The following is a 22499-nucleotide window of genomic DNA, read 5'->3' as shown; positions in this document are numbered from 1 at the left end:
TGTTATTATTTGTTAATTAAATAAAACTGGCTGATTTGTTTCTGATACTGAATTAATTAAATCTGATACGTATGTATTTGGTAATATCCACTGCCTTTTTTAAATTCAAAATTTGCTATGTGCAATGGAGTACTGGGTTTAGAAAAAGAATATTTAGGTGGTTTCTTTTTGCCAGTGCAGAAATGATGGGCTGAAGGTCTATCTACTGTGCTGTAGACCTCTGTGACTCAATGACTTCTTGATCTCTCCAACCTCAATTGTACATCAACAAATACATTAAATATTGTAAAAATGCCTTAGGGTTTGAATAGCAAGAATTGATTACTATAGTGATTTATGGGTAACTTGTGATGTCATCAAAGATTATTGCCTGCAGTTGATAAACTAATGTCAAAGTATAAGCCAAAGAATTTAACTCAGTATTAGAAACAACCAAATAATACAGCCTGCAAGTAGAATCTTACTGTGGCATTAGAAGACTTGCCTGCTACCCAAATAGCTGATGAGAGAACCACACTGCCATTTCTTGGGAAAGCCCAATGAAATACAACCCAACATGGCAGTTGGGTTGGCCCTTCCTTTGGAATCAAGATTCAGGAGCTGAGGTGTCACTTACTGAGAGCCGATAGCCAAGTAAAAGTGGGCAGATCTTGTGCACAGCAGTGTCACTGGAGAGGCTGTCACTGCTGCCAGAAGGGCAGGTTTCAGATTTCCATGCTTGCAGAGTGACACGGAACACAAGTAAGTAATGTTAAGGGGTGAGGTAAGTGGGGCATTCACAGAATGGGGTCATGTGAAGACGAGGAAATTGGTACTGAGTGGGCCCTTCCTTGCCAGAAGTTCAGTTTCTCAATTAGACACTGAATGTCTTGGATTGAGGGACTTCCATTCCCCTAGACCCCACCTCTCAAGTTGTCAAGCTTAATTTCAGCTGCTGTGCAAGTCAAATTGCAATATAGCCTCTGTGCAGCTGGGTTAATATGACAGTAGAAGGGGTCCTTTAAGTAACCAGTTAATTGACCACTTAAGACAGAGTATCCCAAGGTGTATTTGGGAGCCGAAGTGTCATCATGCCAAAACGTTGGGGTTGAAGACTCCAGAGCAGCATATGGTGATTTTCCAAAATTCATTGGACTCTTGGGCAGTTTCAGCAGATTGGAAAACAGCAAATGTGATGCCACTGTTCAAAAAGGGTGGTAAGCAAAAGATGGGGCATTATAGACCCATTAGCTTAACATCTGTAGTGGGGAAGATGCTTGAGCCTATTATCAAGGAAGAAATAGCAAGGCATCTAGATTGAAATTGTTTCATTGGGTAGATTCAGCATGACTTCATGAAGGGCAGGTCATGGAATCAAAGAGATGTACAGCATGGCAACAGACCGTTCGGTTCACCCCATCCATGCCAAACAGCTATCCCAATCCAATCTAGTCCCACCTGCCAGCACCCGGTCCATATCCCTGCAAACCCTTCCTATTCATATACCCATCCAAATGACTTTTAAATGTTGCAATTGTACCAGCATCCACCACTTCCTGTGGCAGCTCATTCCATACACGTACCACCCTCTGTGTGAAAATGTTGCCCCTTAGGTCCCTTTTATATCTTTCCCCTCTCACCTTTAACCTATGCCCTCTATTTCTGGACTCCTCCAACCCAGGGAAAAGACTTTATCTGTTTACCCTATCCATGCCCCTCATAATTTTGTAAACCTCTGTAAAGTTACCCCTCAACCTCTGACGCTCCAGGGAAAACAGCTCCAGCCTGTTCAGCTTCTCCCTATAGCTCAAATCCTCCAACCCTGGTAACGTCCTTGTAAATCTTTTCTGAATCCTTTCAAGTTTCACAACATCTTTCTGATAGGAAGGAGACCAGAATTGCATGCAATATTCTAACAGTGGCCTAACCAATGTCCTGTACAGCCGCAACATGACCTCCCAACTCCTGTTCTCAATACTCTGACCGATAAAGGAAAGCATACCAAATGCCTTCTTCACTATCCTATCTACCTGCAACTCAATTTTCAAGGAGCTATGAACCTGCACTCAAAGGTCATTTTGTTCAGCAATATTCTGAGGACCTTACCATTAATTGTATAAGTTCTGCTAAGATTTGCTTTCCCAAAATGCAGTACCTTGCATTTATCTGAATTAAATTCCATCTGCCACTTCTCAGCCATTAGCCAATCTGATCAAGATTCTGTTGTAATCTGAGGTAACCTTCTTTGCTGTCCACTACACCTCCAATTTTGCAAACTTACTAACTCTACCTCTTATGCTCATATCTAAATCACTTACATAAGTGACGAAAAGTAGAGAACCCAGCACCAATCCTTGAGGTACTCCACTGGTCACAGGCCTCCAGTCTGAAAAACAGCCCTCTACCACCACCCTCTGTCCTCTACCTTTGAGCCAGTTCTGTATCCAATTGGCTAGTTCTCCCTGTATTCCATGGGATCTAACCTTGCTAACCAGTGTCCCATGGGAAACCTTGTCGAACGCCTTACTGAAGACAAATAGATCACATCTACCGTGCTCTGCCATCATCAATCCTCTTTGTTACTTCTTCAAAAAACTCAATCAAGTTTGTGAGACATGAATTCCCACGCACAAAGCCATGTTGACTATCCCTAATCAGTCCTTGCCTTTCCAAATACATGTACATCCTGTCCCTCAGGTTTCCCTCTAATAACTTGCCCACCCACTGACGTCAGGCTCACTGGTCTATAGTTCCCTGGCTTGTCCTTACCACCCTTCTTAAACAGTGGCACCATGTTAGCCAACCTCCAGTCTTCCTTAAGGTCATGCTTAACTAATTTACTGGAATTCAATGAAGAGATTATGAGCAAGGTGGACAATGGAGACCTAATAGATGTGGTGTAGCTAGATTTCCAAAAGGCCTTTGACAAGGTGCTGTACAAGAGGTTGCTGCATAAGATAAAGATGCATGGCAGTACAGGTAAAGTATTAGCATGGATAGAGGATTGGTTGACTAACAGGAAGCAAAGAGTGGGGATAAATGAGTGCTATTCTGGTTGTCAATCAGTAACTAGTAGTGTGCCTCAGAGATCATTATTGGGACAGCAATTATTCACAATTTACATAGATGATTTAGACTTGGGGACCATGTGTAGTGTGTCAAAGTTTGCAGCTGACACTAAGGCGAGTAGCAGAGCAAAGTGCTGTGAAACTTTACAGAGGAACAAAGATACTTTAAGTGAATGGGCAAAAGTCTGGCAAGTGGAATACAGTGCTAATAAAAGTGAAGTCATCCATGTTGGTAGGAGTAACACTAAAAAGGACTGTTACATGAATGGTAAAATGTTGCAGCATCCACTATTCAGACAGACCTGGGTATCCTTATGCATAAATCACAGGAGATTGTTCTGTAAGTTCAACAGGCAATTAGAAAGGCAAATGGAACTTTTTCCTTCATTGCTAAAAGGATTGAGTATAAAAGCAGGGAGGTTATGTTGCCAGTGTAAATGGAGCTGGTGAGGCCACCCCTGGAGTACTGTGTGCAGTTTTAGTCTCCTTACTTGAGAAATGGTGTACTACCACTGGAGGGGGTGCAGAGGAGGTTCACTAGGTTGATTCCAGAGTTAAGGGAGTTGGCTTATGAGCAGAAACTGAGTAGTCTGGGATTATGTTTATTGGAATTTAGAAGAATGAGGGAGGATCTTACAGAAACATAAACTTACGAAGGGAATAGATAAGATAGACATAGAGAGCATGTTTCTACTGGCTGGTGAAACTAGGACAAGGGGGCAAAACCTCAAAATTAGGGGGAGCAGATTTAGCACTGAATTGAGAAGGAACTTCTTCACTCAGAGGGTTGTGAATCTGTAGAAATTTCTGTCCAGTGAAGTAGTCAATGTTTTTAAAGCTAAGATAGTATTTTTTTGAACAACAAAGGAATTAAGGGTTCTGGTGAGAGGGCAGCTAAGTGAAACTGAGGCGGAAAGATCAGCCATGATCTTATTGAAAGGCAGAGCAGACTCGAAGGACCAGATGGCCTACTCCTGCTCTCAGCTCTTATGTTCTTATGTTGTGAAGTTCTGACCAGGTTCGGACAGTCGAGCTTGTACAGATACCTGGGTTCCAGATTCCCCAAACAACTCACATGGTCTTAATCATCATGCAACTCTTCCAAAGTCAACATTGACTTCATTCTAATCAGAACTCAATTCTGATGGTGGTCAAATAGTCGGAGTTCAGGTACAAACACCATCCTACTTACTTAAATGCCTTCTGGCCTCCAAACTCACCATCAGTGACATCCACTATTTATGATGCTAGCCTATCACAACTTGTAGTCATTAACACTTCATTTTTTTGTGTCATGAGCATTTTTAAAAATAAAATTACAAGAAAACAAATTTACATACTTATAGATAGTCAAGAGAGAATATAAATCTATATAAGCTCAGATGGTGCTTCTAAATAATATAATGCTAGAAATTAGCACCAACTGCTTTGAAAATAAAGAGTCCGACTGGTCAGATTTCCTTAGTTTTGTATCAAAATCAGATCATAGTTGGAATTGATCATTTTGATTACGTGACAAACTTGGTCAATATTTTAATAAGAAAAAATTAAGTTGGCTACAATAGAGAAATCCTGGTTGTAAATCCTACTGCCTTTTCAAGAATGTGATGTTCTTAGACTTAGTTCTTTAACAAATTTCAAGTAATATCATTCCTACTTCTCCAAGACTGTATCCACCTAATATAGTAGGATTTCAGAGAAGTGATTTCCTCAGCTTGATAATGAACTGGCTGGCTGAGCCCTTTCCTTTAGTACTCTCCTGTCAACACTAACTGGAAGGAACATGCAGATTTCTTCAGCTTGGCAACTAAGATCATCTCCTGTGACTCTGTACCCCAGTCCCCGTTCCTTCCTCCTCAATCTCTGATTAATTCCCTAGCTGTTTCACAATCATCTTCCCATCCTCCCTCCAATGGTCTCACTGCCCTCCACACCTGTCCAACTGGTCCAGATTCAAATTCCCCCATTTGAAAGATTTTTTATAAACTGTTATGAGGCAGTTTTCCGCAGATACATTAAGTATGAAAAGAGAATCTCAGGTGAATAGGGTGCTGTTGTGGTTAAAGTACCAATTCACCCAAAGTTTAGTGCAAAATATCTTCTCAGTAAAGACATTGAACTCTGCTGTAGGAATGGCTGACAGAGGATCAGATATGATGGATTGCCAGTTAAATTGGTTACTAGTGCTCATTAAGAAGACTGCATTGTATCTTGAAAACTAGCACTTAATCTAAACCTGTCTCCTAGTTGCTTCTAGCAGAGTGACAATAAGCAATGTCATTGAGAGGATTTTAAACACAACTTCATTTTATTATCTTTTACTGTTTACTTGGTGCTGAAGACTTGAAGAGAACTTGTGAAAGCCATCATTGAAGATTTTCTAAGACATTTTACAAAGCTTTCACACATACTTGAGAAATATTTGTTCTGCAAATTCTCTGAGGACATCAGTTAAATAGAGTGAGTGCTGTACTCCTCTATCTTATTCACTCTTTACAGGAGTACCAGAACATTGTGACTTCTTGTTCATGAACATCTTGCTAAGGGGCATTTCTGTTCTGATAGTAGAATGGAAAGAGAGCATGAGGTCAAGCAGATCTGCACCAACTTCTACTCGGTAGTAGGATGTGAGAAATAGGAGGGAAAGACGGATTCCTTCTTCCTTAGGAGTAAAGTCATCTTCTGTACTTGTTCCAACAGGAACTCCAATGCTACATTTGACAACCCATCCACCTCTCAATCAGACCCTGAACAATCTCAAAATATGCCATTGGCATATCAGCCAGCATACTCTACGCATCTGTTGCAAATGGGTGCAAATAGTCCTTATATACTGCTCCATGAAAATAGTCTTCAAACTGCAAGTGAGTGCCCAGCCTGTAGATACCTAATTTAATATCACCAGCAAAATTGAAATACTGATCATTTGAAATTAGGACCAAATTACTTGCTAAAAGCAGACTTTCAAACAGACATGTCTCATCATATAGCATAACACAACCATGCAGCTCCTGTTTCCAATTTTTCATCAGAAATGATCTCCTAAGTAAAAGCAAGTTATTATTTGTGATGAACTGTGATGAATTGAATTGAATTGAATTTACTTTATTGTCACGTGTACCGAGGCACAGTGAAAAGCTTTGTCTTGCAAGCAATACAGGCAGATCACATATTCAAGTAGCATAGATAGTAAATAAAAGGTAAACAGCTGCAAAAACAAAAACACAGATACAGGCGAATGGTAAGAGTTTGTGAGCCCATTCAGTATTCTAACAACAGTAAGCTTGAAACTATTACAAAACCAGTTGGTGCGTGTGTTCAGGATTCTGTATCTTCTCCCCGATGGTAGAGGTTGTAGAAAAACATTGCCAGGTTGGGATGGATCTTTGAGAATGCTGGCAGCCTTTACTTGACAGCGGGCCTGGTAGATGGATTCTATAGATAGGAGGTTGGCCTTTGTGATTGTCCAGGCTGAGTTCACCACTCTCTGTAACCGTCTCCGGTACAGTTGAATGGTACTCGATAGCGCAGCTATAAAAATTGGCAAGGGCTTTCGCCATCATGCCAAATTTCCTCAGCTGCCTGAGGAAGAAGAGTCATTGTTGGGCCTTTGTAACCTGTACATCTACTGCTCCAAGAGTCCAAGAAAGCTTGTTGTGGGTGACCACTCCCAGGAGCTTGACACTTTCCACTCGTTCCCCCTCTGTGCTATTAATGTGTAGGGGAACATGCGTAATATCCTGTCGGACGTCAATAAGGAGTTCCTTGGTTTTGCTGGCATTGAGAGCTAGGTTGTTCTCAGTGCAGCATTTTTCCAGGTCTTCCACCTCCCAACTGTATTCTGTTTCATGACTGTCTGAGATTTGACCAACTATGGTGGTGTCATCAGCAAACTTGCAAATGGCATTAGTTTGTTATTTTGCGACACAGTCATGGGTATACAGTGAGTATAGTAGGGGGGGCTCCAGTATGCACCCCTGGGGGGCTCCAATATTGAGTGTTAGTGAGGATGAAATATTGTCCCAACCTTCACTGATTGTGGCCTGTGGGTCAGGAAACTGGAGGTGGTTCAGAGGACATCTTCTGAGGCAACGTTGGACTGGGCTTCACTCCACTGGAGTTTAGAAAAGTCAGGAATAACTTGATTGAATTGCATAAGATCCTGAGTCTTAGCAAGTTGGACATGAAAGGCAGTCTTCTTTTGGTGAGTCCAGGATTAGGGGGCATAATTTAAAAATTAGCGGCTGCTCTTTTAGGATAACAACAAGGTCAATTTCTTTCTCAAAGACTAGTGTGACTGAGAACTGTCTCTCTCAGAAGGCATTAGAAACAGAATCATTGAACATTTTTAAGATACATACAGGTTGATTCTTGGTAGACAAGGGAATCAAAGTAACTGGGATTGATGGAAATGCAGAATTAAAAATGCAAATATAACAGCCATGATCTTACTGAAAGGTGGTGTAGGCTTGAGAAGCCAAATGTCCTACTTCTGTTCCTAAATCATATGTTCCTACTTTAAGACACTGGCGAAGCAAATAGGATTTTACAACAACCACATGGCCAGCACTCGGAAATTTAAGTTGTTAAAAAATGTATTTGTAAATTCCCCAAATGCTGCAGTGGAATTTGAACTCCTGGTCTCTGATTTCCTCAGCCTGTAACATAACGTCTATGTCACCATCATCTATGATGGGGTGAAATGATTGAAAATATTAAACAGCAAGTGGCCAAAATTCCAAACGCCACAATCCTGCTTATAATGTAAGTACATTTGAGTACATTGTACCTTTAAGCCATTAAACTCACATATCTTTTGCTGTTTTGATTTCAGCTTAAATCAATAATGAGTTAATTTTGTTTACTTTTTAGTCAATGCCAGACTCAAATTAAACACCACTTCTAATGAGGTATGATTTGGAGATGCCGGTATTGGACTGGGGTGTACAAAGTTAAAAATCACACAACACCAGGTTATAGTCCAACAGGTTTAATTGGAAGCACACTAGCTTTCGGAGCGACGCTCCTTCATCAGGTGATTGTGGAGGGCTCGATCGTAACACAGAATTTATAGCAAAACTTTGCAGTATGATGTAACTGAAATTATACAATGAAGAATTGATTGTCTGGTAAGTATTTCATCTTCATGTGTGATTTTTAACTCTAATGAGGTAAGTTGACTGTTGCACTGATTTGGAATCGATCAATCAATGCGAACAACTCATTATTTGGCCCAAGTTTTAAAAAGCCATTGATATCCAGTCCATGAGACCATGTCACCCTATTGCTAGTACTCCCAAATAACATATGAGCCTTACTGATGAGAAAATAAATTTCAACAGAACTGTCCTATCTTGACTTCAATTGTCAGATAAATCGATAAATGTGGCATGGATTAAAAATAAGGGCTGGGATATTTCAATTCTGTGTGATTCAGCCCATCATTTTCTATTATTCACTCTAGTAATCAGAGATTCAGAATACAGAAGTGCAAATCAGTGCCAATATTGTAGAGTAGCTGGAATGGAGAGCACTGGTGCTGGCCCACATTTCATCCATTCTATTCCCCCAAATTTTCACTCCTTTTCTGAAAATGCTGATGGTTTAGTTGGAGGTGAATGGAAGAGACATATTTTGTACAGAGGCTTACTGGCTCGTGGTGTGAGGTTGCCCTGAACAGAATGTTTTACGTGGTGTGGCAAATCTTATGTTATCGCCTATAAGTTAAGAAACTTGGTATGGATGTAATGGTATTGATGAAACCAACAGATGTTTATTGTATCTAACTACTGTGTGCAAATATTATGTTCCACAGACACATAAGTGTCTGGGCTAACAGTAAACTATACTTCAAGTGATCCAAGCTAAGAGACCTTTATATCTTCACGTCACATTCTATGATGCAATGATGCGATCATGAGCTTGTGTCTTAAAGATATTCTAGCAGAACGACTGTGAGACATAAAGTAATTGCCCACTTTGGCCAAATATTCCATTTACATGCTGTGCCTTTTTTTTGCTGAGTTGATGATTCCACAGATATTGGGTGGCTTTTTTTACCGCTAGTTTTTTGGTGTCTGCCAATGATATTATTCTTTTTATTTCCTCTTTCAAGGAATGCTGCATCATTGGCAAGACCAGAATTAATTGCCCATCCATAATGGAAGTTAATGGCTTGCTGGGTCATCTTAGAGAACAATGAAGAGTTTAGGACATTCCCACAGGTTTGGAGTCACAAGTAGACCAGACTGGGCAAAGAAGTTGAATTTCATAATGGACAATTGTGAGCCAGTTGGATATTTGATAATTGTTGTCCTGGTCACCATTACCGAAACTAGCGTTAACTTCCAGATTTATTAAGTGAATTTAAATTCCACCAGCTGCCTTAGTTAGATTGGGCCCCATGCATCAAGAGTAACGCCTGGATCTCCATATTACTAGTCCAGTAACATTACCCCTACACCATCAAATGTGACATCAAAGTGCCCACATAAAATTGAAAAATGCCCTCATCCAATACTGTTTATTGCTTTTCTGATTCACATAGTTTAGCTATTCACTGGATAATTCCAATGAATTACTTCACCTACTAGAATCAGAGGACAGAGACTAATCTTTCTATTCACAAGTTAGTTTTACTAGCGACCACCCGATCAGCGAATAAAAAGGAGGCAGGTTGTACTGGAGCGGCCATTTTTGAGAGCGGCTGTGGTCGGAGTGCTGCTGGTAGGTCTAACTGTGGGCTTCGGTGAATACTGAGCTTTGTTAAGGAGGGTGACCAGCAAGAAGATAAAACTTTATTTTTCTTCTGAAGTCCACTAATTGTTAAAGAGCAGAGATGGCAGTGAGTGGAGTGGTATGCTCCTCTTGTCAGACATTGGAGAGCAGGGAGCAATCAAGTCATCCTGGCGACTATGTTTGCAGGATGTATGTCCAGTTGCAGCTCCTCTCAGACTGCATGAATTGGTTGGCAGTTGGACACACCTGAGGAGCAGAGAGTGTAGTGCTGGAAAAGCACAGCAGGTCAGGCAGCATCCAAGAAGCAGGAGAATCAATGTTTCAGGTAAAAGCCCTTTATCAGAAATGAAGCAGTGAGCCGAGAGATAAATGGGAGGAAGGTGGCTGGGGGAAGGTAGCTGAGAGTGTGGTAGGTGGATGGAGGTAGGGGTAAAGGTGATAGGTCAGAGAGGAGGGTGGAGCGAATAGGTGAGAGGGGAGCTCGGCAGGTAGGGCAGGTCATGAGGGCGGAGCCGAGTTGGAAAGTTGGAACTGGGATAAGGTGGGGGGAGAGCAAATGAGGAAACTGGTGAAATCCACATTAATGCCGTGTGGTTGGGGGGTCCCGAGGTGGAAGATGAGGCGTTCTTCCTCCACGCGTCGAGTGGCTAAAGAGTTGCGATGGAGGTGGCCCAGGACCTGCATGTCCTTGGCAGAGTCGAAGGGGGAGTTGAAGTGTTCAGCGGTGGGTTGGATGGTGCAGGTGACTCAGAGATATTCTCTGAAATGCTCTGCAAATATGCGTCCTGTCTCCCCAGTGTAGAGGAGGCTCCATTGGGAGCAACGGATACAGTAAATGACGTGTGGAAGTGCAGGTAAAACTCTGATGGATGTGGAAGGTTCTTTTGGGGCCTTGGACGGAGGTCAGGGGGAGGTGTAGGCGCAGTTTTTGTAATTCCTGTAATGGCAGGGGAAGGTGCCAGGAGGGGACAGGCCATGGACCTGACATGGGACTTGTGGAGGGAACAGTCTTTACGGAAAGCGGCAGGCCATGGACCTGACATGGGACTTGTGGAGGGAACGGTCTTTACGGAAAGCGGATGGGGTGAGGGGTGGGGAGGGAAATATATCTCTGGTGGTGGGGTTCGTTTATAGGTGGCCGAAATGGCGAAGGATGATACGGTGTATGCGGAAGTTGGTGGGGCAGAAGGTGACATAGGTGTAAAAAGGGATGAGGTTCTGCAGAGTGAATAAAGGGAGTTAGGCAGGAGGTTCAAAAACAGGACCCTCAAGGGTAGCAATCTCTCAATTACTTCTGCTGCGATGTACTTGTGAGAGTAGGAATAGGAGGATAGGGCAGATGAATATGTGGCTGAGGAGCTGGTGCAAGGGGCAAGGATTCAGATTTTTGGAGTTGAAACTTTATTGCTGGAACAGCACAGCAGGTCAGGCAGCATCCAGGGAACAGGAGATTCGACGTTTCGGGCACAGGCCCTTCTTCAGGAATTTTTGGATCATTGGGATCTCTCCTGGTGCATAGGTGACCTTTAAAAGAAGGATGGTTTGCACATGAACTCGAAGTGGAGCAATATCCTGGCAGGAGATTTGCTAGAGCTACTCAGGAGGCTTTAAACCAGCCTGGCAAGGACCCTAAGCAGGAGTGAGACAAAGCAGAAGGTTGAAGCTAGTACAGAACTCAAAGACAACAAGTTTAACAGACAAGGCAGGCAAAGGGACAGCAGGAAATGAGGGAAGACTGATTAATTAAACTGCATTTATTTTAATGCAAGAGGACTGACAAGTAAAACAGATGAACTCAGGGCATGAATGGGAACATAGTACTGGGAGATCAAAGCTATTACAGAAACACAGCTGAGGGAGGGACAGGACTAGCTGTTCAATATTCCAGGGTACATATGCTACAGGAAGGATAGAAGAGGAGGCAAGAGAGGAGGGGCAGTGGCATTTTTGATTCGTGAAAATATCACAACGCTACTCAGCAAGGGTATTTCTGAGGGATCATCGTGAGGCTTTTTGGGTGGAACTGAGAAATAAGAAGGGGTGATCACTTTGATGGTCAGTGAGAAACTGAGGAGGAAGTATGTAGATAGTTAGCAGATAACTGTAAGAATAATAGGATTGTAATAAAAGGGGATTTTAATTTTTCAAACTTAGACGGGCTTGTCATAGTGTTAAGGGCTTGGAAGGGGAGGAATTTGTTAAGTGTGTTCAAGGTAAAAAATCTCAATCAATCAAGTTAAAGTTCTAAATTGTGGCAAGGCCAATTTTGAATTAGATAGGAAGTTTCAAAAATTGACTCGGGAGGCTGTTTTCAGGTAAAGGGATATCTAGCAAATGGGAGGTCTTCAAAGTGAGATAACAATAGTTCAGGGCTGGCAAGTTCCTGTTAGTGTGAAAGGCAAGCCTAGCAGGAGTAGGGAATTCTGGAAGACGAGATATATTGAGCTTTGTCAAGAAAAAGAAGTAGGCATATATCAGGTATGGACAGCTGGGATCAAGTGAATCCCCAGAGGAGTATAAGGGAGTGTAGGATTACTTAAGAGGGACGAAGAGGGGACATGAGATAGCTTTGGCAAATAGGGTAAAGGAGAATACAGAGATTCTACAAAGAGCAAAACAGTAACTAGGGAGTGAATTAAGTCCTTTAAAGATCAACGAGGTTGTCTAAGTGTGGAGCCATAGGAGATGGATCAGATTCTAAACAAATATTTCTCATCAGTATTTACCACGGAGAAAGACATGGAAGCTAGGGAACTCAGGGAAATAAGAAGTGATATCTTGAAAGGAGTGTACATTACAAAAGAGAAGGTACTGGAGCTCTTAAGATGCATAATGGCACCTAACTCCCCAAGAGCTGATCAAGTGTATTCCCAGGACACTGGGGAAGCTAGGGAGAAATTTGCAGGGCCTCAAGCAGAGATAATTGACTTGTCAGCCCTGGATGTGATGCCAGTAAACTGGAGGGTGGCTAATGTTATGCCATCAATCCAGAAAGGCTGCAAGGAAAATTTAGGGAACTACGGACCGGTGAGCTTAACTTCGTGGTGGGTAATTTGTGTGAGGGGATCCTGAGAGACTGAATCTACATGAATTTGGAAAGGTGAGGAGTGATTAGGGATAGTCAGCTTTGTGCCTATGAAATCACAAATTTCATTAAGTGTTTTGAAGAGTTAACCAAGAAGATAGATGTGGGCAGTACAGCTGATGTTGTCTACATGGATGGTAGCAAGGCCTTCGACAAAATACTGCATCATAGACTGATTAATAAGGCTAGATCTCAAGGGATCCAGGGAGACTTAGCCAATTGGATACAAAGCTGACTTGACGGTATAAGACAGAGGATGGTTGTGGAGGGTTGTTTTGCAGACTTGGAGGCCTGTGACCAGCAGTGTGCTGCAAAGATTAGCACTGAGTCACTCTTGTTTGTCATTTATTTAAATGATTTGGATGAGAATATAGGAGGTATGGTTAGTAAGCTTGTAGATTACCTCAAAATTGGTGATAGAATGGAGAGTGAGAAAGGTTATCTTGGCCATTGAGCTGAGGAATGGCAGAGCTGAGGAATTCTGATAATGCAAGGTTTACAAAAAAATTTGAGGATTCTAGGATACAAGTGGGAAAGGAGGATTAAATATGGTAATGGTTTCAAAGAATACTTCCCTTGTGTGACATTTAGTTTAATGAGAAATAGCTTCAGTTTTGACTAACATGATAATAACCTTATTTCAGTTCTAAGGGGTAATTTTACCACATCTAAATGTCAACAAGGAGCCTTACCATATTGGAATAAAGCTTGATAAAATTATTTATGTTGTTATAGATGCTGTCCTAATCTTCAATAGTTGTATTTTGTCCCAACCATTATCCATATTTTAAAATACACTTTAAATGAATTAAAAGTCAAATTGTTCTGCACTTTCAATTTACTAGAATCTTAATCTGAATCTTTTACACTTTAAGGTAACATTTCAGATGTTGTCATTATTTCTCACACAAATTGTTAAGAAGAAATTTTGAGAAATAGTAATATTGACACTTAAGTGAGAATGAAAGGCAAAGTTATTTTTGGAACTAATAGTAGAAGAATCAAATACCACAAACACTGAAATTCACCCTGGTCTGCCTGCCATCGGAAGGATATTGTGAAATTTGAGTTGGTTCAGTAAAGATTTACAAAAATGTTGCCAGGCTTGGAGGGATTGAACTACAAGGAGAGGCTGAATATGCTGGGGTTGTTTTCTCTGGTGCTTCGAAGGCTGAGGGATGACCTTATACAGATTTATAAAATTATAAGGGGCATCTTTGGGTAAATAGAAAAGGTCTTTTCCCCAGGGTGGCAGAGTTCAAAACTACCGAACAAAGGTTTAACATGAGAGGGCAAAGATTTAAAAGGGACCTAAGGGGCAACTTGTTCTTTCAGAGCGTGGTGTGTGTGTGAACGGAGCTGCCAGAGAAAGTAGTGAAGGCTGGTACAAACACAACATTCAAGAGGCATCTGGATGAGTATATAAATAGGAAGGGTTTAGAAGGATATGGGCCAAATGTTGGCAAATGGGACTAGATTTATTTAGGATAACTAGTTGGCATCGACAAGTCTGTTTCTGTGCCGTATATCTCTATGACTCTTTGCTTTGATCATTCAAAACAATTTACTGTGAATCTCCACAGCTCAGACAACATGACATAAATCTTTATTTTTCCAATGATTACAACTAGAAACATGTTATGGAAGTTAATTTTGTTTTGAAAGTGTCAGGCAAAAGACTGAATATCTACAAGGTCATCCTTGGAAGAGAGATAGAGAGCATTGAAAATGGTTACTACGCACACCTTTGTCTCAATAATATGCTTGATGCTATTCGACTGGAGCATTTTTGTTCTACCCCACTCTGTTCCCAGAAATCTAATGGTCAGGATAAAGGGTACCGAGACCTAGCAATCTTGCAGTTGCATTTTTATCAGATCTTCATGTATGTGTGGTTTCATTGTGTAAATGTCTATTCCTTTTTGGTGAATGTCTCATTTATTCAATGATGTTATTCAATTTATTAGTTTGACACTTAATTCTTTCTTTAACATTCTGTATTCCAGCTGTCAGAACAATTAAATTGTTGGCAGAGATAGAGGACACCCTGCTAAAAAACTTGTTTCGAGGATACCAGAAATGGGTGAGACCAGTTAGAAACATCAGCGATACAATAAAAGTAAAGTTTGGACTGGAAATCTCCCAACTGGTGGATGTGGTAAGTCAGTCTATGAAGTGGCATTTTCAGAGAAATGACATTTTCTGATTTTAACTGAAACTCCAAAGACTATTTTTAAACGAATGTTTGCATTACATTGACTTTAGTGAGAAAACTTTGCTCCAGGTCATGTATGAGTGATAAGTTGCAATAATTCTGAATTTGTAACAGCAAACTGTTGATTAATGCATGGCTTTATCAATGTAATTTTCTCACAATGTTTGAAAGACTATGGATAGTAAAATAAAAGGTAAAAATCATCATAGTTCCAGAGGACCATGTAATACAGAACATACACATGAGGTTCAATTTTGCAATCTAGGGAAACGACACGTCCATGATACAAGTGTATCGAGGTTAGATTATGGATGAATCTGTTATTTGCAATTTTCTGGTTGACCACATATAGACAACATGCATAGAGAAACAGACCCACAGATAAAAAAAAATGCTGGTGGAGGGAAGCTGGATTGCTGTGGAAACATGTTTTTTCTCACATGCAAGCTTTAGATAGTGATGGGGGAGTCTCTAATGTTCTTTCCATCATGTGGCTGACCAGGAATGTCTTCTGCCCCTAATACCTGCAAATTGTGCATGTTGGAAGGATTTGATATTTAATGCACAAACATATGCAGTAAGTTCTATGGTGCATCTTAAACCCAGAACCTCTGGGTTCTGGTACTGAAAACAGGACCTATTCATGTTTAATTATATGTCAAAGTCTAGTCATTTTAAAGGATGATGTTGGCATTTCACTTGAATGATTCATTAGAATCCCTACAGCATAGAAACAGACCCTTCGGCCCAATAAGTCCACACCGATCCTCCGAAGAGTAACCCACCTAGCCTACATTTACGTCTGACTAATGCACCTAACCTACACATTCCTGAACATTATGGGCAATTTGGCATGACCAATTCACCTGACCTGCACATCTTTGAATTGTGGGAGGAAACTGAAGCACCTGGAGGAAACCACATAGACACTGAGAGAATGTGCAAACTCCACACAGACAGTCACCCAAAGTGGGAATTGAACCCAGATCCCTGGCGCTGTAAGGCAGCAGTGCTGACCACCATGCCACCATGCTGTGGCACTTAGACAAGGACTCTTATTCTCTCAGGATCACCAATAGTTGTCAGAAAGCAGCGGTCCAAGAATGACATAGACATTGCAGCAAAGGATGGTGGTTACACTTCAGGGCAGAAAGCCAGCCTTCTGAAAAGCTCAGAGTCTAAAACTATATATAAGGCAATGATAGGGCAACCCAACATGGTCCTGGGTGTCCAGAGGGCACAAATAATATTTGGAAGAGGCTTCCAGATGTGCAGTGGAATACAAAGACAAGTAAACTCCCTTTTACATACTTGCTGCCCTTTTCATCTGGATGCATGCACCAAACAAGATTTAATTTCTGGTGTGAGTTTCCCTAATTCTCTTTACTAATCTGTTTAAGGGCCATCAATAGAAGACCACATGAGTATTGGGCCCTGAAATCAGAATAAGCTAATGCCATGTAATGTAATTACTGCAATGTATTTCTGAAATGATACTGGAAACAAGGCTGAGACTGGAGACATAGTGCCACCATCCAGGTGTATGCTTTTAGTGACATATTCCCCATTACCCTTGTCTTTCTTTTCTGCTGGGGTTACTCTTTCTAAGCAGTTGTAATGCCTTAAGTTCTTAGCTCTCTTTAAGGCAATGTCTTGAGGATGCATTGTGACTGTGTGGCCTTTCCTCCTCTGATAGAGTCTTTTAGTGTGAACATCTAGGATACCATGGCATTGTGCTGCCTGACACCTCACAGCATGTTACATCAAACACTCCTCTTGCCCAAGCAATAGTCCAACTACTATGTCCTGGAACAGGCATCTAGTTAGTTTGGTAACTTACAGTGTTGTATTTTGGAATGAGCTGAGATGGCAACACTGAGGATATCCACCAAGTGGCCATTGCATGTCAGTGTTTCGCCCTGAAGTTATAAACAGCTCTCATGGGTCCACGGGCTCCGTTTTTGACAGTTTGCATACTTCGACTCCTGCTGGTTAGTAAATTGTTTTCTGAAGCTAAATCAAAATCCTGGAACTCCCTCCTTAACCAAATTGTAGGCGTACCTACAATACATGGACTTCAGCGGTTCAAGAAGACAGCTCACCATGACCTTCTCATAAGCACCTTGGGGTTGGACGCTCAATGCTCATCAAATCTGTAATGCCCACATCCCATTAACAAATAAAAAAAATCAGAGCCAAATCCTTCAGTTAGCATTTCCTTATCACTGGGAAAACAATGGAAGAATTGTCCCCTCTAATAGATGGCATTAGTAGCTAGTATTTGATAAGAATAATCATCAGATATGCTTTTTGGTATCCTTCTACTTGTCATGGGTGGAGATATTGACCACTACCGGGACCTCCCAGGTTTCCTGGTGCCAGCTCTATCTTTAAAACCCAGCCACACATTTGGGCAAGAGCTATCCATTCATAACTGCCCTGCATGGTTCCTGACAGTTGTCCCAGGCATTTTGAGCAGAGGCAAATTGGACCCTGCTTAATCAGCAGAGACCTAGAGAAGAGGAAGCATATCTGTTAACTTCCCATACAGCATGCTCTGGGATACATTGATGGTCAGTCAATGTCCATTATTGGATTCAAGTCGCATGACTGATATAATTATCACAGTTCAGTGTCTACCTTACAAAATTTGTTTCATAGCTATAAGGAGTTATAGATGTTTCAATGTTTACTATTTTAATGACTGTGCACTTGAATGAAATGTTTTTGTTTTCAGGCATAACTCAATTGAAAGAGTGTAAAATAATTATGATGCTTCCAAATAAACCTGTTGGACTATAACCTGGTATCCAACATTGGCATCTCCAAGCCAATTGTTTATTAATGAGAGTATTTAGTCAATAGAGAGAAGTTTTCAATGCACTTTCAATACTTTAATCAAACATTGTGTTATCTCTCCATGAGTTCATGGTGAAAAATAGTTGAGTTGACATGGTGGGTGTAAAAATAAAGGCAATGGCATGTGTAGGCATGAGTTACCACTAAGATGGTATAGGGTTAATTATGAGCCATGGGTCTGGGACAGTTACAGCATGTGAAGAGCCAGGGAGAAGGCAAAAGAGTAAAGGTTGAGATGGAGAACATGAAGGAATAAGCTAGGTGGCTGGGAGGCATAGGTTGACATGGAGGAACATAAAAGTCCATTGTGGGATGACAGAATGGCATAAGTTGACATAGAGGGTATGATTTGACATGGAAGGCACCTGGGGAGTGTGTGGACATGTAAGGAATGAGGGCTAGAGGAATATTTTTGCTTTTCTTCCTTATTAAGCTTCAACACAGCGCCAGAGCATTCCAGTAAGTTTTCTCTGCAGTGTGCCTCTCCACCTGGCAGCCACTACTTTCATTCCAGTGTAATCGAGTTCACCTCTCAAAGACCCCTGCATCCTGGAACAAAAAGTCCCTCCTCCTGGGCTATGTCTTGCTTGCTCACGTTTGCAAAGTCAGGATATATCTTGACTCTGTAGTCAGAAGCAAAAATTCAGGCCATTGAATCTCAGTGTCTTCATGACCCAAGGTAGAGTGGAATGATGAGTCAGCTGGTGAGTCGTATTTCTTTTTCTCTTTATTCTTGTATGAGTCGTGGGCATCATTGACAAGGCCAGCACATGTTGCCAGCCCTCATCCCCTTGGATTGATTGATTCTCTCGGCCATTTCAGAGCCTAATTAAGGATCCATCACACTACTCTGGGTCTGGAGTCACATGTAAGTCAAATCAGTTAAGGACAGCAGATTTCTTTACCTGATGGACATTAATGAAACAAATGGACTTTTACAACAATCAGCAAAGATTACTTAGTCCCTGTTAGATTGGCTTTTAATTTCTGTTTCTTTACATTTATTTCAAATTTTGTCATCAGAACCCATGTTTTCAGAACATTTGCCTGGCCCTTGGCATTACCAGTCCAGTGACTTTAACACTATGCTATTGCCTCCCCAATTCTTATTCTGTGGACAGTTCATCTTTAACAAAGAGACTTGAGAACTGCAAATGGCTAGCTGTGATTGTCCACATTCTAATCAGGTAATTGATTGCTGAAGTTGATATGAAGAAATTCACACAATTTGCTCACCATCTTAACTGTTGTGTCCATTGTTTAAGAAAATATTGTCTAAAATGTATTCATACCTCTACCAGGTAAGACACAACTTTAAATCTTTTGCTCAAGTAATACTTTACCTTCTAAAAGTAGTGACTGATTTTGTGCTACATCCACCAGTGTGTCTTTTGTTACAGGATGAAAAGAATCAACTGATGGCCACAAATGTTTGGTTAAAACAGGTAAGAAGATCATTTCCTGGCTTCCATGAGCATTGTGTTAACATGGTAACTAATGAGGAATTAGGTATGATTCACTGACACAGTTCATTCCTATTGTTAGTGTGCAGAATTAAGAACTTCTGTTACACTGCAATTGTACAATAATAATCCTTGCACTCAGCCATTTCTTTGTAGTCTTTGGTGGATTTATTTCATTGTGTGCCTCCTCATCTGTGCTTGCAGGCTAGTTGGCCATGGAAGTTAGCAAAGCTTATAATTAATGCCATTCAATGAAAGGAATTCATTGCAATCAAAGCTATTACAGGATCCAAATCTCAAGTGAAATGCCTCCATGGTGATTAAAAGACCAGTAGATTTAATGGAATTAATATTCCTATAGCTTTCCCCATTCTCACAGGGAAATAGTTGACCTTTGTTTTGCAGCTATTCCTAATATATTTGAAATCATAAACTCAAAATCAAGGATAACTCTGTGGTCAAAATATCCATTTATAATAGCTTTCTACACTATTTTATGGTATCACAGCTCATCAAAGCAATTAAAGGTAAACAATTATATTTAAATTGCTCATGGAAAGATGTTATGCAATTCCAAAACCCAGCAGAGTAAAATGCTGTACAGAAAAGATAGCATGGGCTGATTTATATCTTATCATATTGTGTGGATTGTGCTGAACTATCCCTCAGACTTCCCTTCAAACTTAAAATGATTATTTTTATTAAAGAAAAGTGAACATCTCTGCTCTACCTGCTGGTAGATAGCAGATATCTGCTATTGGAAAAGAATCAACTAATGGCTACGAACGTTTGATTAAAACAAATAAGATCATTTCATAACCTCCATGCATATCATGTTAACATGATGATTAACAGGCAGTTAGATATGATTCACTGACACAGTTAATTCCAATTGTTATTCTGTGGAATTACTTCAGCATATTTGTCTATCAAATGGCATAATGAATATGGTTTTATGTATATTTCAAAGATAATTAATCATGTATTAATGTGATTACCTTCCCTATTGTAGGAGTGGAATGATTACAAACTGAGCTGGAACCCAGATGATTATAGCGGCATCCACACCATTCGAGTTCCATCTGAATCAATCTGGCTGCCTGACATAGTGTTATATGGAAAGTAAGTCTTCTTGCTTTTACAGTTCCCTAACGTCCAAAAAAGAAAACTTGATTCAATCTATTCTGATAATGTTTGCACTACCAGCTGGGAGGAGACTCATGCAGAGAATGAACACTAGCATAGACCAGTTGGGTTGTTTCTATACCGTTTTGATACCAATCAACCACCTGGTACACCTTCTAGGTTTAGACAACATTATAGGTGAATCTTTTCTATCTGTTCAATCCAAAGTGCTGTGAAGTGGTATTAATGTCAATCTAAATTAGCAATCTCACTCAAGGGAAGTGGTGTCAGAGTTGTAATGCTGCTGGTTAGTAATCCAGAAAACTAGACTACTTTTCTGAGTACATGGGCTCAAACACCACCATGGCAAATGGTGAAATAATAAAAATTTGGAATGAAAGGCTACCCTAATGGCAAGTACTATTGATTGTTGTAAAAGCCCATCTGGTTCACTAATGTTCTTTAGGGTAGAAAATCTGCCATTCGACCTAGCCTGGCCTGCACATGACTCCAGATTCACAACAACTTGATTGAGTCTTCACTGCCCACTGGGCAATTAAATCACAGAATTATAGGATCCTGACAGTACAGAAAGAGGCCATTTGACCCATTGTTTCTGCACTGACCCTCTGAAGAGGATTCTACCCAGTCTACCCCCATAAACCCACACGTACCATGGCGAAAGTGAGGACTGCAGGTGCTGGAGGGTGTGGTGCTGGAAAAGCATAGCAGGTCAGGCAGCATTCGAGGACCAGGAAAATCGATGTTTCGGGCAAAAACCTGATGAAGGGCTTTTGCCCGAAATGTCGATTTTCCTGCTCCTCGGATGCTGCCTGATCCACATGTACCATGGCTAATCCACCCAGCCTATACATCCCTGTACATTGTGGGGCAACTTAGCATGGAGAATCCACCTAATTTGCAGATCTTTGGATAATTAAAGATGGGCAATAAATGCTAGCCTAGCCAGCAACACCCAGGTCCTGTGAACAAATAAAAACAAACTTATAAGCTACAAGAATGTTGCTGAAATTATGGAAATGTAAACACTACTGTTGTTAAAGTACATTGCATCATTGAGCTAGAATAGAGGGAGCATTCATCCTTGAATATTGAACCCAACCTGGGAATGCTGAAAGGTGACATTGCATGTGGAAACACTTCAACAGCAACCTCTTGCCACAATGTACAAAGAAAACCAAATTCCATTTAAAAATATCCCATTAATCTATCAAAGGTGGACACATATTCAAATGTAATCTATTCATCATTGTGGAAGTGAATTCTCCATACATCAACACACCAGAATCTATTTGATTGCTCAAACTAATTGCAAAAATAGGATGCGCTGCAAGGGTCGGTGCTGGGTCCACTGTTGTCCATCATTCATATAAATGATTTGGATGAGAATATAGGAGGCATGTTTACTAAGTTTGCAGATGACACCGAAATTGGTCATATAGCATCAGTGAAGCAGGTTATCTAAGAGTGTGATAGGGTCTTGATCAACTGGGTCAGTGTGGAATAGCAAATGAAGTTTAAATTAGATAAATGTCAGGTATTGCATTTTAGTAAGATAAACCTGGGCAGGAGTTAAACAGTTCATGGTAGTTAGGGCCCTAGGAAATGTAGTCAAATCGACCTTGGGGTACATGTAACATAGTTACCTTGGGGTGGCGAAGAAAGCGTTTGACACACTTGTCTTCATCTGTCAGAGCACTGAGCACAGAAGTTGGATATCATGTTATAACTATACAAGACATTAGTAAGGCCACATTTGTACTACTGTGTACAATTCTGGTTGCCCTGCTATAGAAAGGATGTTATTAAACTGGAAAGAGTGCAAAGAAAATATTTCTAAGGATGTTTCCAAGACTGGAACTTTGAGTTGTAGGGAGAGGCTGAATAGGCTGCGGCTTTATCCCTGGGGATAGAAGCCTTATAAAACCTGATAGAGGTTTATAAAA

General features: G+C 40.8%; 1 protein-coding gene across 1 annotated transcript in view; it reads left to right on the top strand.

Moving 5' to 3' along the window:
* Positions 1–22499, top strand: part of LOC122562489 (neuronal acetylcholine receptor subunit beta-3-like) — a 44237-nt gene that overhangs the window by 5495 nt on the left and 16243 nt on the right. Inside the window, exons 2-4 of the mRNA XM_043715327.1 lie at positions 14877–15028; positions 19345–19389; positions 20420–20529. Coding sequence (XP_043571262.1) covers positions 14877–15028; positions 19345–19389; positions 20420–20529 — 307 coding nt within the window. The remainder of the gene's footprint in view (positions 1–14876; positions 15029–19344; positions 19390–20419; positions 20530–22499) is intronic.

Source organism: Chiloscyllium plagiosum, chromosome 2 (assembly GCF_004010195.1).
Source record: "Chiloscyllium plagiosum isolate BGI_BamShark_2017 chromosome 2, ASM401019v2, whole genome shotgun sequence".
NCBI lineage: Eukaryota > Metazoa > Chordata > Chondrichthyes > Orectolobiformes > Hemiscylliidae > Chiloscyllium > Chiloscyllium plagiosum.
This window is presented reverse-complemented; position numbering and strand designations above follow the sequence as displayed.